The sequence below is a fragment of the Camelus dromedarius genome, chromosome 5 (genome assembly GCF_036321535.1).
Source record: "Camelus dromedarius isolate mCamDro1 chromosome 5, mCamDro1.pat, whole genome shotgun sequence".
Classification (NCBI taxonomy): domain Eukaryota; kingdom Metazoa; phylum Chordata; class Mammalia; order Artiodactyla; family Camelidae; genus Camelus; species Camelus dromedarius.
In genome coordinates, this window is record NC_087440.1 from 27,640,656 (window position 1) to 27,657,940 (window position 17,285).

At 41.2% G+C, this 17,285-nt stretch overlaps 1 protein-coding gene across 3 annotated transcripts in view; it reads right to left on the reverse strand.

Annotated features, from left to right (window-relative positions):
* FMN1 (formin 1) overlaps positions 1–17,285 on the reverse strand; it is a 397,753-nt gene that overhangs the window by 154,734 nt on the left and 225,734 nt on the right. For all 3 annotated transcript variants that reach the window (XM_064485767.1, XM_064485766.1, XM_064485768.1), the window contains one exon: positions 12,301–12,388. In XM_064485767.1, the coding sequence (XP_064341837.1) occupies positions 12,301–12,388 (88 nt within the window). The remainder of the gene's footprint in view (positions 1–12,300; positions 12,389–17,285) is intronic.

Here is a 17,285-nt window from a genome sequence, read left to right on the forward strand (position 1 = left end):
TTATTAATGCCTTATCTCCTTTAACATCTGGAAAGATTAGAGAAAGAAGACTGCAACTCCTGAGTCGTTTGTGTTATGAATGAAACTTCCTAGAATACTTGAGTGTTTCAGATAGGAGCAATTGCTATTAAACCCTTTTGGTCCTTCAAAACCCTGCTCGAGGCCCAACTTCAGGAAACATCATTAATAGAAAAGGTATATGCACAAGTGATTCTGATTACAAAAAAATGATGGAGCAAATGGCTTCAGGGAAATATAAGATACCTTTGGGGTCATTTAGAAAGCTAACCTAATTTTTATTTCTCATGTCCATCTTTCCCACCCACCCACCCTTCACTATACTACCCATTTTTTAAAAACACAACTCTCAAAATTTAATTTTGATGCTTAAAATACCTCAGATGTCTTTCCTTCAAATATCCGGGGAAGCCTGACTTTTCAGCCCATTCCATTCCCAGCCCCGAACTACATTTCCAATCTCATTTTTCATCACTTCCACTTTTCCTGTGCACTCTGTGCTCCAGCCAGCTACACCACTCTCCATCCCTGAACATCCCATGGTTACCTCCCTTCCCACAACTCGTATTCCAAGGCCTAGGTGAAAGGTCCCCTTCCTCTGAAAGGACACTCCTTGACCCTTGGATCATGAAGTACCCACTCCTTTCCTCTTCCACAGCACTGCACTGGTATTCCACACAGGGTGAAAAAAGCCTATTTTCAGAACCCAAGTTAGTAAGTCACTTAACAGTTTCCCTCCCTCACTGGACTGTGTAAGTCCTGGAGTCAGGGCTCCCTTCTACACATCATGATAACCCCAGCACCCAGCAGAGGACCTGGGGTATAACAGGGAAAAAACAAATGTTTATGGATGGGGTAGGTGTTTCAGGAATCCCAAAGAGCGAGTTCTTCTGCTGGGTGTTGGGGAAAGTTCCTTGATAAAGAGAGAAGACACTAATGAACTCACCTACACAACAGAAACAGACTCGCAGACATAGCAAATAATTTTATGGTTATTGGGGGAATGGGGTGGGAAGGGATAAATTCGGGAGTTCAAGATTTGCAAATATTAATTACTATATATAAAAATAGATAAAAACAAATTTCTTCTGTATAGCACAGGGAACTATAGTGAATATCTTATAGTAACCTTTAATGAAAAAGAATATGAAAGCAAATATATATATATATATGTATGTGTTGTTCACCAGAAATTGACACATTGTAACTGACTATAATTCAATTTTTTTAAAAAAAGGGGTTTTGAGAGAGAAAACACAGAAACTTTTAAAAGGGATAGGGTTTTGACAGATGAAAATATTACATTATGGAGGTGGGTATCTGAATTAAGTTTGTTTGCTCATCACCCCCTTTGGTCCCTGATAAAAAAAAAAAATCAAGGTTTAGTCAGTAGAGCTGCGTAATCATGCCCCCATCCACACACCCACTACAGATATCCTGCTTGCTTAAATACTCCATATTGAAAGATTACTACGTTCAACAAGCGAATTTTCTTGTTTTAAAGGAAAGAATAAGGAAAATATCTTTCCCCTCATTCTGAAACTTCAAAAATGATTTAAAGAGCAGTATCACCTTAGGAAAAAAGGTCTGAGTAAAAATTCAACTGCTATATTGCTTTGGTCAGGCACCTGAAGCTCCCGCTTATTAATCACCATTCATTAAGCTGAATCCATTCGAAGCAGTAACAGTCTGTAAACTGACAAGTGCCAGTGAGCATCAATGGGAAAGACCTGAGACATTCCCTGCAGAAGGAGCAGATGCTGACAGGCTCAGGGAGCACACAGGTGACAGCAGGGAGCCCGATTCTGGCTTGAAGAGAGCTTTCACTACAACCAGTTTCAAGCAAGGTCTGATGGAATTCGGAACACCTTGGTAGAGGGCCTGTGGTGCACCTGGAACACAGCAGGGAGGCGCTGAGCAGTTCCGAGTAAGGGAGGAAACGAGATGGAGTTCTATTACACAAGATAGATGAAAATTCGGAAAGACTGGTTTAGATCCTAGTCCAGTGGGGAAGAGGCAGCAAAACCCAGAGCACTGTGGATGGAGAGGACAGGACAGGGGAGAAGGGCTGCAGAGTGCTTATCACTGAGGGGGCCCTGGGACTGGGAAAGCTGGGCGCCACACCACCCTAAGGCTTTGTGTCTAGGTTTTGGGGAAGAGCTTGGCCACCATGGAAATAGGCAGAGGAGCTCATGAACTGGACGGGCACGATGACCTCCCCCCCCAGGACCCAGGGGTGAAAAGGGGGAGAAGAAGTCGATTGAGAGATGAATTCAGGAGCAACACCAAGTACTCCACTGAGGTTTCCCCTCTTCCATGGAAGGATCTTAGAAGTAAAAAGGTAAAATAAAATTCAGAGGTGGAAGCAGCGTGATGAAGAGATCGTCTGTTGAGCCCAGGAGCTTAAGGAAATTAAATTATTCCTATTATTCCTACCCTAGAGGGTGGCCAGGGAAGGTTAGGTTATTGGCCAATAGCCCAAATCATAAAGAACCACGTCCTATGACTCACAGGAGAACCGTCCTGCACGTACATAGTCCTGCCTCCTGTTCACCACGAGCAGCTTAAGTTCCTATATAATAGGGCCAGAATCAATACCTGATCATTCTGTTTCCCAAACACGGGACAGTGCATTAGAGAAAAGATTCTCAAAGGCAACTACCTTCAAACTTAGAAGCATCCCATGGACCCATTTAGTTAACTGAAGATGACAATGCACAAGGAAATCAATCACTGACTAAAATATTTTCTGGAGTCACCTAGGGTCAGGTAGCTCCCTCTACTTTGCACTTTAAAAACACACACACTGTCTCTCACACACAAACACCCTTTTTATTGTGTAAGTGGAAGAAGAAAGCCCCAGCCTACACAATTCTCCACCCCGCCTCAAAGCCCCAGTACAGTAATTCCCAGTAATTCCGGCTTTTGCCCCCATCTGAATAGGGCTCATTATACCAACACTCCTGCAGACGGTGTCAGAGAGGTGAAGTGCCAAATCCACAAAGGGGAGACCCCAGCAGCTCCCTGCTACTGCAGTATCAATCATCGCTGGTGGCTTTTACTTTTATCTCCCTCTCTCCTTAGTTATCCCCACTCACACTGTCAGTTCAGTTAGGCTATTTCACCTACACCTCACAATATGTCGAAAGGAAGTAGACACATGCTGTGAAAAGCTGGTAATTTTATTGGGTTCCTTTACCTTTAAAAATCTGTTACTTGGTCAAGTCTGGTTTCTGGGCTCCTTTTTTGCAGGGAAATTGAGGCAAACGTTTTTATGTGGTCCTCTGGTGCCTGCTCTGTACTCCAAGAATTATATACACAAGGATCATTAGCGTAGTGTTTCGCCCATTAAGATATAATAACCGTCAGCAGGGACAAAAAGCAGATCAGTATCACAAATTCAAACTAACAGGCGCACATAAAAACTATGTGACTGCTTCAGGCCCAGGCACGGGGTCAGGGTCTTACCCACTAGGTAAATTCCCTCTCCAGTGTGGAGACGGCTTTGCATAAGACCAGGGTGAGGCGAAAGAGCGAACAAGAATTCTCTCAGCCCTCCGGCCGTTTTTAACCCTGAACGCTTTTCTATCCCCAAGTGCACCATGTCTGAATAAACAAAGAATGACTGCCTTTGCTGTTCTGAAGGGCTTCTAATTAGTAAAAAAACAAGCACTCTCTTAAGGGAGCTGTTCTTGTGGACCTCTGGGCAAGAAACACGAGGCAGACTGAGGCAGGAAAGGCAGACTGTTAGATCAGCCAGAGTCAATCTGGCCAAGCAAGGTGTGGAAGATGTCACCGACAGATAGGGCTGGGCTGGTTTACCAGGCTTTGATTGATGTTGGTTTTAAAAATTGCCTCTCTGTAGCCCATTGTGTGCTTCTTTGTATTTCCTTTAGTAGTGACCTGATACTTTGCACAAGTGGGTGTTGAAAAATCATCTGCATATAGTAGTTTACACCAGAAACTAACACAACGTTGTCAATCAACTATACTTTAATAAAAAAAATCATTTGCAAATGGACTAGATTTATTCTCAGCCCACGAAAGCAAAGATGAATAAATTATTTCCTTAGTAATAGAAATGATTTTGCTAACAGTGTTAGCTTCCAAGTAGACATAAAACTTAGCAGCTTTGCCCAAATTACTGATATTTTTAGGGCTTAATACTCAATTGGTAAAGTAAAGAGAATGGAATGGGGAAAGTCACATGGAAAGCCTTGGGGTTTTTGTTTTGTTTTGGTTTGGTTTGGTTTTTATTATTGAAGTATAGTCAGTTAGAATATGTCGATGTCTGGTGTACAGCACAACGTCCCAGTCACGATCATACATACATATATTTACTTTCATATTCTTTTTCATTAAAAGTTATTACAAGATATTGAATATAGTTCCTTGTGCTATACAGAAGAAATTTTTTAAAATCTATTTCTATATATATAGTAGGGTTTTTTTAAACTCTCAGATAGTCTACCCACAAAACTCCCACAAACCAATTCCTCTGAGCTCTCTCAAGAAAAAGGCAAGAACTTGGGGTCATGAAAGGAGAAGATGGTAGACGGTGAGCTGAGTAAGGCAGAGCAGGAATATTCCCCTACAGTCTCACCGTCCAACAGCGAGAACAAACCAGCACCAAGAATGAAGACCAAGCTTGTGATCAAACGGGCAAGAGATGAAAATAAAGGGGCTGGGCAGAGAGGAGAGCGGCGGGTGGAGAACCACACAGAGGCCAGGACAGGAGCTGCACAGAGCCTGCCCCCCAGAGAGCTCTGTAACCAAGTCTGCACAACGGTCATAGCTCTCCTACAGCCCTTCCTCCACATGCCTCACTCCTTCCCACTGACCACCATGCTCCTCCTCCAATGGGCATCAGACACATCTGTGCAGACACAGATATGAGCCCAGCCTCCCACCGTGCACGTATCCAGATGAAATGCTGAGGGCAGCAGTTATTAAGCAGCTTAAAGGAATCTCTGTGCCTTCCACCAGAGAGTGGGGAAACTAGGCAGACCTGACTGGAGATAAGTACTTAATAAATGTGCAATTAGCATTTACTACGAGGTTCCTGTGGGCCAGACACTGTCCTAAGTGTTTTCTATTTAATTATCTGAGGTGGGTGCTACTGCTGTCCCGAGTTTCACAGGTAATGAAACTAAGGCACAAAGTCACACAGCATGATTTCTGAAGCTCAGTTCCACAACCAGATTTATTGGACTATGATTGTACTTTTTAATCCTTTCTAAGCGTTAGGCTATAAATAATCGCTCCACCTAAAACTCTCACCACCTTAAAAAAAAAAAAAAAAAAAAAAAGAGGGAACCAACTACCCACAACGGTCCATACAGAAACCTTCACCTCTGAACGGCACCCTACGCTTTCCAATCAGCAGTCTCCCAGCGGGAACCATACACAGCCCATGCTACAAAAATGTTACATCCATAACCTCACCATTACTTAATTATTGCTAATACTTAACTCAGTTCTAATATGCTATCTTAATATAGGTCATAAAGTGATCAAACTTCGATCTTTGTGGACTATTCACAGTTACTGACAATAATCAGTACCGCGGTTCCAATTATAGCAAAAGAGAATCTTTAAAAAAATAGAAAAGAAAAAGAAAAAAGAAACCTGGAACTTGAAAAGGCGTTATCTTAGAAATAGAAAAGGTAAAAAGAAAAGAAAATAGAAATGTAAAAAGAAAAGAAAATCTATAGTAATATAAAGTTCGATTTTTTGGAAAAGATACTAATAATTGCCATTTTATACTCCGAGCCAGACTGACTAAAAAGGGAAGCAAAGGCACAAAGAATGAAGAAACACAAACAAAAGTTGTCTCCAAAGAGGAACTGTCAAGGGAATATATTTGATGATCTTATCTACATTGCCAAATGGTTGCCAGCAGGTCACATTAGCAGGTACAGACCTTGATGTGAGCTTTGATGGAAACGGGAGGCAAGTGTAAATGACACACACAGTACACAGGAGCTGGCTAGCAGGTGAAAGAAACGACAATCCCAAAAGGGACACTTATCCAATCTATTCTAAAAGCTTAAAATCACTCAAACTTATAAAGCAAAAAAATCCCAATTCCTGCCTAGGTCGGGGCACGTACGATGCCAGAAGGGGCCCGTGGGTGCCATTTTATAAGTGCAATTAAAATTGTCCATGGTTCGAACCTCAAAGAAGGGCACAGGCGTAGAATTTACAGAACACCCCTCCTTCATCCCCTCTATTCTCTGTAGGGTGGTGGAATGAGAAACAGTTTGGGTTAAGCTGCTTCTGTTCTTCCATTAGTTCTGGTTCTTTTAAGCCAAAATTACATTCCAGGCAGATTGGATGGTCTCGGCCAGTTGCCTGAAGGTAAAGTACAAAGAAATGCCACCCTCTGCTTTCTGGACTCAGCTCTGAGAGTGAAGGAATGCACCGTGGTTCAGAGAGAGGTGGGTGGGAACCCTGCTGCTCAGGTGTTTTAGACTCGGTGGGAGGAAGAGGATGGAGGAAAAGGAAAATACAGGAGTATCGGAGTGACTGTTTATATTCATCCAAAGATTTCTTTAAAAACTGAGTGCTGCCAGTGTTTCGTAAACTGATTGACCCTGGAGACTTCATTCAGTATGTCAGCAGGTCATGGTCACCTGTCACCTCTGGGGAGTAATTCCTTCACACTTGGCATCCTCACTCGTTCTCTGACTTTCACCACAGTGCAATTCGGTGGGAGGGGGGCAATTAAATAAAGTTTTCTGATTCTGAAATCTGGTTTTAACTAAACTAAACCTGACAAAGTAAATAAGTTGGCTTCAAAGGATTCCTACAGAGAAACCCCAGATTGAAGATACTCCATCCACAATAAGAGAAGTGGCAGAGTAGACGCTCTGATTGTGAGTACAAGTTCTCCATCGGCCACGGTATGAGTTAAATGCAAGGCCAGCTGAGTCACATTGGCCAGGATGTCGTCCTGTATAAACGGTAACAGAACTTACCGAGAGACTGTTTGAAACAGGGGTTGAAGTCCACTATTTTTAATAATGATCCTCACTCTATTTATATATTGAGCCTCAAGATAGTAACTACTGAGCACCCAAAGCCATCAAAATCAGCCAGACATTTAGAAATATCAATCTCGCTTTAACACATATTTTCACCTACGTTTTATAATGTGACTGTTAGTTCTGTCACACATTTACACGATGTACATGTGTTTATTGAGAGGCATGCTCTAAAACTTTTTCCTGGTTGGGGTGCACAATACAAATTTTGGCCTTGGAATATAGGTCTTCCAGGCTAGAGTTAGAAATGTTTCTCGAGAAAGTCCTAGACAATTCAAGGTGAATTTCAGATGCCTGGTGAAATTCATTGTTCTCTGACAGAGATTTCTAGAAATTATTAGGCAAAAAGGAGCAAAATCCAATAGGCATTCTCAGATGTGTGTATTAGACTCCGGGTATATAACTAACTGACATCCTCTCACATTTTGATTTTAGACTCCTAAACGGAAGGGTCATCTCTGATGCAGCTGAACTCCAAAACTGAGATTCTGGACTAGTAGGAACTAAACTGAAAAATGTTTTATTTTGATGTTAGATTAAATATTATAAATACAAATTCTGAGCCTACGGGAAATTCCAAATGGATGCCAGGAGGTTTCTGGCACCTAGTCTGTTGCAATGCATACGGAGGTTTATATCAAGAATAGTCAACAGCAATTTTCCATCTCCCTTGGGAAAAGAATAAGAGGAAATCACTAACATGGAATGAAAACACTAATTTGCAATCATGGAGGCAGTCACTGTGTCCAAGGATGCCAAATGCTTTTAAATGTAAGTCATCCAGTTTAGCAGATAGAAAACCGGCAAGAAGTAAATCACTTATTCAGAATCTCTCCTGGACCAAATACAAGTGCTGTGGGTATTATGGTCAGTCTCCTGAAACCACTCTTCCTCCACAACCAAGCTCTTGCCTTTGGTCACAAAGTGCTTCAAACACCAGTCAGTACTAGGATTTGCTTTCTCCTGCGAGATGTTCCACACCATCTCGGGTAGAGAGAAACAGATAAGGGTGGCTACCTTTTGGGTATGTTATATCTCTAACCTAGCTCTATGTACTTAGCATCAGGCTAGAATTTTCAGATGCTCATTGAACACTTTAGCTTAAAGGTCTCTGGTCATCCCAGATTCAAATCATCCAAAAGAGAATTGACCTCTCTGCTTCTACCCATGCTTTTCCTCCTGTATTACCACTTACTGTTTTTGTCACCATTATACACATTCTTGTTGAAGCCAGAAACCCAAAGTACATATAAAACTTCTCCATCACTGCTCGACTCTGACATGGCTAACTGGAGCAATGGTCTCTCTAGCTATCCCTTACAGGTGGTCTGTTCTGCATTTCCACAGACACAGCTTCGTTCTGGCCTTCATTACTCATTATGTCAACAATCATAATCCCTTTCTAACAGGTCTAGCCCCCTTTAGTACTACTTTTGTTGATTCATTCAACAGACACTTGATGATCATCACCCAGATGCCAGGCACAGTAACGAGGCGCCAGGGACACATCAGTGAGCAATCTCCATCCTCGGGGCTTATATTCTGGTGGTGGATGTAAGTGAGAACAGAAGTAGACGAACAAATAAAATATCGAGTGCTGTGTCGAAAATAAGAGAATTAACTCAGCGTGACTTACACTGGGGAGGAGGATCTGGGAAGGCCGCTCTGAGGTGTTGAGCCGAAATAGAGCAAAGAAAAGGAGCTAGCTATTAAGTGTGGGCTGGAAAAGCATCTCAAACAGAGGGAATGCACAGTGACTTCAAAGCCACAGGAGGAGGAAAGAACTTGGCCCGTTTAAGGAAATCAGAGGGCCACTGTGGTTCGAGTGCAGCAAGAGGGGCAGCGGCCATGGCCAAGTGAAGCAGGAGACACGGGCCACGGACAGGGCATGAAAGGCCTTGGAAGCCAGTGTTCCACAGCCTGAGAGACAATTCTGCCCCCCAAATTAGGTTACTATATATAAGATAGAGAAACAGCAAGGTCCCACTGTAGAGCACAGAGAACTAGATGCAATACCTTGTAACGGCCTATAATGAAATGGAATATGAGTGACTTTTATACTTGACACAATAGCCCAGTCAGTGGTAAACAATGCTTAATTATCAGAGAAATTCTGAACAAACACTGCATGACATCAAGGGACAAATGCTGGCTCTGCAACTTGCTATTGGCAAGACCTTGAGGTACTAAGCCCCCAAATTCCACTTATTAAATGCACATCGCAGGCAATGTCCAGTGAACAAAAGAGAAGTGCCCACCTTACGAATGAGGAAAATAAGGGTGCTCTGTAAGAGCTGAACAAATAAAAACCAGATTATCCATCTGCAGGAGGTAACTGGGGGCTGAAACACCCAAAACCATTATCAAGGTGACCAAGCTGTAATCTTAGCCAAAGGGAAAGTGGCATAAGCAAATATGTAGTGCCTGGAGGAGACAAGTGATGTGGAGGTAACAATGAATAACATGATACACATTTTTATCATGAGAAAGGAAAATTCTCTCGTCTTGGGTGAATTCACTAGCTTTCTGGTTTATACATCAGCTCCTCGTGAGTGTGCACTAAAGAACAAGCTAGTGCATCTACCCCTGCACATGGATGAAGATGAATATAGATCAGAAGGCTGAGGAACAGTCTCCCAACTGTGGTCACTTCACCATGGTTGACATGCTGTGCGACCTCACCCAGCCGCCGGCCGGCCTGCCCTAATCAGACCTCATGACTGTCACTCCTCTTACATTAAAGCAAACGTTTTAGGCCAGAGTTGGCACAGGGAGTCCTTTCATCAGGATAACAACCCAAGGCCAAGTGCATTCCATTCACAACCAGATGTGGACTCAGGGTGAAATGTAACTGACACAGCATGGGCTCCTAAGTGACCTTCAGATGCCAGCGTCAGTCCAATGATTCTAAAGAAAAATTAAGCTTGAGCTATATTGCTATATTCATCTGGAATGCATTACTGAATGAAGACATAAAATGGAGATGACTCTTTTCAGAACTCAAGAGCCAACTCTGTGGTGGATAACAGAGATACTTGAAGGAGGAGAAAGAACTAAAATGGTGCCCACGAGTCCTAGAATGTGATGCTAAAATCAGTATTTTCAAAGCTAAAATTTAAGTTCACTCCTGATTCGTGGAGGCATGTTCTTGTCCAGAGTAGAATACTGGGAAAGGTCTGGTGACGTCATCTCTTACTCAACTTGCCGGGAACGTTCAACCCAACAAGGTTGGAATGCCATGGCAAGAAGGCTAATGGCCCTGACTGGGTAAGTGGAACAGCACGTGGCTGGAATGAGTCTTATGCACATGGCAATCTGATGGATACCACAGCAGAATATGCCTACAAAGAAACAAATCAATCCAAGATGCTCCTGATATAGTGAAGACTCATTCACAGTGCTAACTGTCATGGTGATGAAACCAAGCATACTTGGTTTCCACCAGGCTTATAAAGAGTACTGTGGTTTAGGACAAGACTCTGCCACTAGATCTGAAAAATTCCTTTCTATTTTCAATGACTGCATCAAAAAAGTCTCCTTGACAAAAGACTATAAACTTCCCTGCCAATACTTTTGTTTTATTTTTTCATTTTTCCTTTGCCGTAGCATCACAGTTTTCTAGCTTAAATATACCATAAATTCAATGCTAGAAGACTTAATACCTAAAGTCACTGAAGAATCCTTTTCTAATTTTGATGGCGGATCTTTCCAGCCACCCCCTGCTCCAAACTTAAATCCACTACTGCAACATTTTCTGAGGGTGAATATTCACACTTATGTATTCAGGTCTACTATTAAGCTTATATATTAAAAATAGAGAAGCTTATTTGAATACTCTGTGACGGTCATCTAATTCAGGATATGTTTAGTTTTATGTGGAATTTTAAATGTTTGCAATAAGGAAAAATGTAAGCCCTTAACAAAGCTCCTTTCAGAGGAAAAATAGTGTATGAAAGTATCTTAAATGACTTTCCATTCAGGACCCATGGGGTCTTCTGCTGTATTCCAGGGTAAAATAGCTTTGAGGCAACACCAATTATAGCCTGAAGGGAAGTGTGGTTTCACAATGTTTTCACAGTTAAATCTAAGCTAAATTCTACTGACATTGTCTTTGAGAGAGTATATTATCACTAAGGAAATATGATTCGTTGCATGTCAAAATGAAGATTTACATTTAATTGATTACTGAGAAAGAGGGGTATTGTCCTCACACAAGACTCAAATTTCAAAAAGGTCAGATGGTTTTTGGTTTACTTTTCTAGAGCCTAAGAAAAATACAAGTAAAACTTCCCCTCTTTGAATATCTTATTTCAAACTGAGCCAAAAATAACCAAGTTGAAAGAGTGTCATTTAAAAAAAAAAATAAGGGATTAAGAAACAGTGACATCATCAAGTGGATGAAGAAGGAGAGGGTTTCTCCACAGAAGCATTCCCGCTAACGAAGAAACGAGGGAGGTGGGATGTCATTATTTTGCAAACATCTAGGGAAATAACGAATCTAGACAAAGATCGTGAATATCCATCCATATCACAAAGAGACAACCAGATTACTATGTACTTCTTGACAGAATATACAACAGCATCACTGTAGTGTTTTTCCCCCACTTAGATGCAGTCTCTAGATCAAACTAACAGTTTGCAGGAACCACAGGCTACAGAAGAACACACTAAATAAAAACAGGGCAATGCCATCTGCAAGATCAAAAACATGGGAAACTCCACAAGACAGGTGACCTGATCTCTTCAAAGAAATAATTAAAAGAAAAAAAAAAAGAGGCTAGAATCCTCTAGATTAAAAAAAAATCTGAGAGACAGACACATCCAAGGCGATGCATGAAATTTGTTTGGATCCTCACTCAAACTAATTGTCAGTACATGGATAATTTACAGACAATCAGGCATATCAGAGCTGCATAGTTGATATTGAGAAATTACTGCAAATGTTTTTAAATGCATGCTAATGGCACTGGATTATGCTTAAAGTATCCTTATCTTTCAGTGGTGTATGAACATTTTTAAAGGATGAATTATAAAATGTCTGAGCTCTGCTTCATAATCTAGTCGGCAGAGGGAGAATGCTTTCGATGAAACAAGAGTGGGTTAATGGTTTAGCAGTGAGGTACCAGGTACGTAGGACTCGCCGTGGTAGTCTAATTCTGTATGTGTTTGAAATTTTTCACAATAAAAGCTGAAAAACTTTGAAGTTGGGGGAAAAAAAGTGACAGATAAGACTTACCCTGCTGGATATCCTTCATTTCTAAATGCAAACTGGATATCAATATTCCCACAGTTTGAGATCGCTTTCCATCCAATAACTTGATGATCTGAAATTTTAAAAAAAATTAATACAAGTTCAAATGACCACTCAGTCTTTCAGCAGCATACTGAAACGCTTAATACTTTTATATACTCAGATTGGTAACTAAACTGATGCTACAGTCACTCTATTTTAATACTTTAATTTGAAAGTAACTTACCCACAACTGCAAATACTTTAGAAAATAAAGGAAAAATACCACTTCGAATTCCACCAATCTAATACTAGCACTGAAATCTTTATTTTACTCTGAGCTTTTTATTCAAACACCTCTTAACTAAGTTGTAATTGCAACACATATGCAAAAGTTTACATCCAACTCTTCCAGTTGCCACTGGCATACTTCCATGCTGTACTTCTTAAGTCACTGCATAGCCTCCAAACCCTCTTGGCTGTAAATCATCTGCTGAGTGGTTTAGGCGAAAGATCACTGTGATCTCGACTCCACTCTTTCAAAACTGGAGTCAGTCCTCTGAACCCCTGCATTGCTTTATCAGCTAAGTTCATGTCATTTTCTACATCCTTGTCATTTCACCAGTCTTCACAGCGTCTTCACCAGGAGTAGACTCCACCTCAAGAAAACCGCTTTTCTGCGCATCCAGAAGAAGCAACTCCTCATCTGTTAAAGCTTTACCATGAGGTTGCAGCAATTCAGTCCTATCTTCAGGCTCCACTTCTAGTTCCAGTCCTCTCGCTGTCTCCACCACATCTACAGTGACTTCCTCCACTGATGTCTTGAACCCCTCAAAGTCATCCAGGAGGGCTGGAATCAATTCCAAACTTCTGCTTGTGTTGCTATTTTGACCCTTTACCATGAATCATCGATGTCCTTAAAGGCATTTTCATGACATCTAGAATGGTGCAGTGAACCCTTTCCGAAAGATTTTCAATTGACTTTGCCCAGATCCATCAGCAGAATCACTATCTATGGCAGCTATAACTTTACCAAATATATTTCTTAAAGAATAAGAATTGAAAGTCAAAATAACTCCTTGATCCACAGGCTGGAGAATGGATGTTGTGTTGGCAACATAAATCTTATGGTACTTATGTCCTCCATCAGAGCTCTTGGGTGACCAGGTTCATTGTAGATGAGCAGTAATATTTTGAAAGGAATCTTTTTCCTCCAGCAGTAGATCTCAACAGTGGGCTTAAAATATTCAGCAAACCATGTTGTAAACAGATGTGCTGTCATCCAGGCTTCGTTGTTCCACTTACAGAGCACAGGCAGAGTAAATTTAACACAATTCTTAAGGGTTCGGGGATTTTGGAAATGATAAATGAGCACTGGCTTCAACTTCAAGTCACCAGATACACTAGCCCCTAACTAGTCCTTTGGAGCCAGGCACTGACTTCTCCTCTCTGGCTATGGAAGTCCTGGATGGCATCTTCCTCCAATAGAACACAGCTTTGTCTACACTGAAAATCTGTTCTTTAGTGTAGTCACCTTCATGAATGATCTTAGCTAGATCTCACCTTGTATTCTGATGTGGAGACAGCTTCTTTCCTTAAACCTCATAAACCAGCTTCTTCCAGCTTCAGACTTTTCTTCTGCAGCTTCCTCCCCTCTCTCAGCCTTCACAGAATTGATGAGAGTTAGAGCCTTGCTCTGCATTAGGCTTTGGCTTAAGGGAATATTGTGGCTGATCTGATCTTCTATCCAGACCACTATAACTTTCCCTGCTTCACTTTCTTATCATCTGTGTGTTCACTGGAGTACCGCTTTTAATTTCCTTCAAGAATTTTTCCTTTGCATTCACAACTTGGCTAACTATTTGGCGCGAGAGGCCTAGCTTTGGGCCAGTCTTGGCTTCCCACGTGCCCTCCCCACTAAGCTTAATCATTTCTAGTTTCTGATTTAAAGTGACAGACATGCAACTCTTCCTTTCACTCGAACACTCAAAGGCCACTGTGGGGTTATTAATTGGCCTGATTTCGATATTGTTTTGTCTCAGGGAATAGTGGGGGCCCGAGGAGAGGGAGAGAGAAGGGGAAACAGCCAGTGGAGCAGTCAGAACACATACAACGTTGTATTAAGTTCCCCATCTTATGTGGATGGGGTTCATGACGCCCCAAAACAATGACAACAGTAACATCAAAGATCACTGATCACAGATCACTGTAACAAAAATAATAACAATGAAAATGTTTGAAATATTGTGAGAATTCTCAAAATGTGACACAGAGATACGAAGTGAGCAAATGCTGTTGGGAAAATGGTGTGGATTGACTTGCTTGACACAAGGTTGTTGCAAACCTTCAATTTCTTAAAAGACGCAGTATCTGCAAACTGCAATAAAGCAAAGTGCAATAAAACAAGAGTGCCTGTAGTTTGTAACGTTTTGAAGTTACAGAGTGGAGGACACTACCCAATAAATTCCAAGAAAAAAATCAGAAGTAAAAAGGGGTTTAAAAACCCTGAAAGATTAGAATGTATATATACTTTTAAATATCCTGAAGTCCAATATGCAAAATGACTGTAAGAAAACACATGGAGGAAAACAACACATTAGACTAATAAACAGACCCAGTGAGAGTTCAATCAGCTAAAAAGTCTGGTCCAAGACTTCAGTATATACTCAGATCTTCCTTGAGGTCACCTGAGGTTGTATTTCTATAGGACAGATATGTAGAAGTCATTCAAAAGATACGTCCATTTAAATTTTTGATAAATATTGTCAAATTGTTCCTAACAGGTGCTATCCATTTACACTCGGGCCAAGTATTTGAGAGTGACTGTTTTTCCTGTTCCCCCATCCACTCTGAGTATCATCAATTTTAAAAATGTTGGCCAATATGATGGGTAAAATGTTTTCTCACTATTCTGCATTTTTAACGCTTTAACAGTAAGGTTCAACATTTGGTTATTGGTTACGTGCTCTCGTGCATTGTCTCTGCATCCTTTTCACTATGCTTTCCAATTACTGTCTACGGGGCTGGTTTAATGAAAAGGAATTTAAATAATGACACAGCTGAACAGCAGGAAGAAGGGCTTACACAGAGATTGGTGTGGAGAAGAGGCACTTTCCACGGGAAAAAGAGGGAAGAGAACTACCTTTCACTGCACCCCTACTAAGGTATTATGCTTCTGTGCACACGAGCCAATCCAAATGGACGGTTGTGAATAGGGGACAGTGAGCACCACGATATTGTAAACTTTTATTCTTTTAGTGGCTCCCTGTGGATTTCCAAAAGAGTAACAAAACTTCATGCTCAAGAGTCCTGTCAAGTCAGCGCAGTCACCTCCCTACTAGGGCATTCCAGGAAGGGGCACAGAAATGGAAGGATGCTTTTGTTCTGCTAACCCAATGCTCTTCTTTGATATCTGTGATTAAATCTCACAACGCCTTACCCAGATTTTTACCTATTATCTGAGGCATTTACCTTCACAGCAGAGTAGGTAGGAAGAAAACACTGAGGAAAAGAGACAAGAGTGAGAAAACCGATGGAGAGAACGAACAACAACAAAAAAAAGAGAACAATTTTTTTAAAAAAGATGTTTAATTAGTTATCAACTAATAATTACTAGATTGCTTTTAAAATCTTTTTTTTTTTTTAGAATCACAGTTCAGTTTCAAACAACCAGATCCAATTTATATAGAACCTTCTACTAAATGAAAAATTTTCCTCTGTTTTTCTTTTATTGCATTATATGCACTCTTGCTAAGCTAACTTTCAGGCAGATAAAGTCAACTTCAAAATTCCTCTCTGAAGAGAAAGAAAATAAGACAAGAAGATAAACTAATATTGGGTATTTATTTTCTCCAATCCACTATATTCTCTAAAATATTCTTGGGCTGGAAAGAAATCACACTCAATCACTGACACCTTCCACATCTGCATTCCTGAACACTGTGGACTGGTGATCATAACGATTATCTGGAAAACTTCTAGAATCCTAAATTGCCTGAGACAGTCAGATTTTAACAGTCTGCCCTTTTTATAGTAGGAACATTAATACGTTAAAAAAAATAACCACCAGATTTTAAATTTCAAAAACCATAATACACCAAACCATTTATTAATTCAAAAAATTAATTAACCAGCACCAACCCAATCTTTAAGAATTCTGGTTGCTATTATCCTATGCTATTTTAACAATTTTTTAAAGTTGTCTGGCTCAAGTCAAAGGTTCCCAGCAATACAACAATCTAAGTAGAAATACAAATAAAACCAAGAACCAGAGCCATAAACACAACAGCCCTTCCCTCCAGCTTTTAGCTTTAGCCTTCGGAGCTGTCATATTCCCCTGGCCAGCTACAGAAAGTGACTGGCATCATCGTCTGGTGACTAGTTGTTAAGAGAAAAATCAGGAGACCAGCCTTCTATTTCCAGGCCTGCCCTGACTCCTCACACAGCAACGCTGAAACGCAGGCAGCGCACCTCGCCAACACTCACAACGTGCCAGCTCCTCGGCTGGGGCACTGCGAGGGGCATAAAGATTAAAAATAATACAGATGCACACGTACGTATGTATATGTCCTTATATATACGCCCTTGTCCACGGCGAGTTCAAAGACCAGCTTAAAAGAGAAGCTCACATAAATAAGTCTGACATGAGGGAGCTGTTTACAGGGACCAGTTAACATCAAGACTCTCTAATTGTTCTTGGGCACATGACCCCTAGAAGCACCAGGACTCATTGGGAGTGGGGGGTTTTAAGTGACATGGCTGTTGCGGGTGCAAGCTTTCTCTGGGTAACCTGAGAGCACTCCTCGAAGTGTTACACTCCATGCCGTTTTCGTGAAACAGAAGTCGAGGTTTCACCTTCTGAAAACCTCTCCGTGAAGGAGAGGGGAGAGCTGACAAGCTCTGCAGACCAGGAACCTCAAACGACACCGTAGCTTACGTTCTGCTTGTCCGTAGAGAAAGGGCTCTTTCCAGTCTGAGTGGCCACTAGGGTG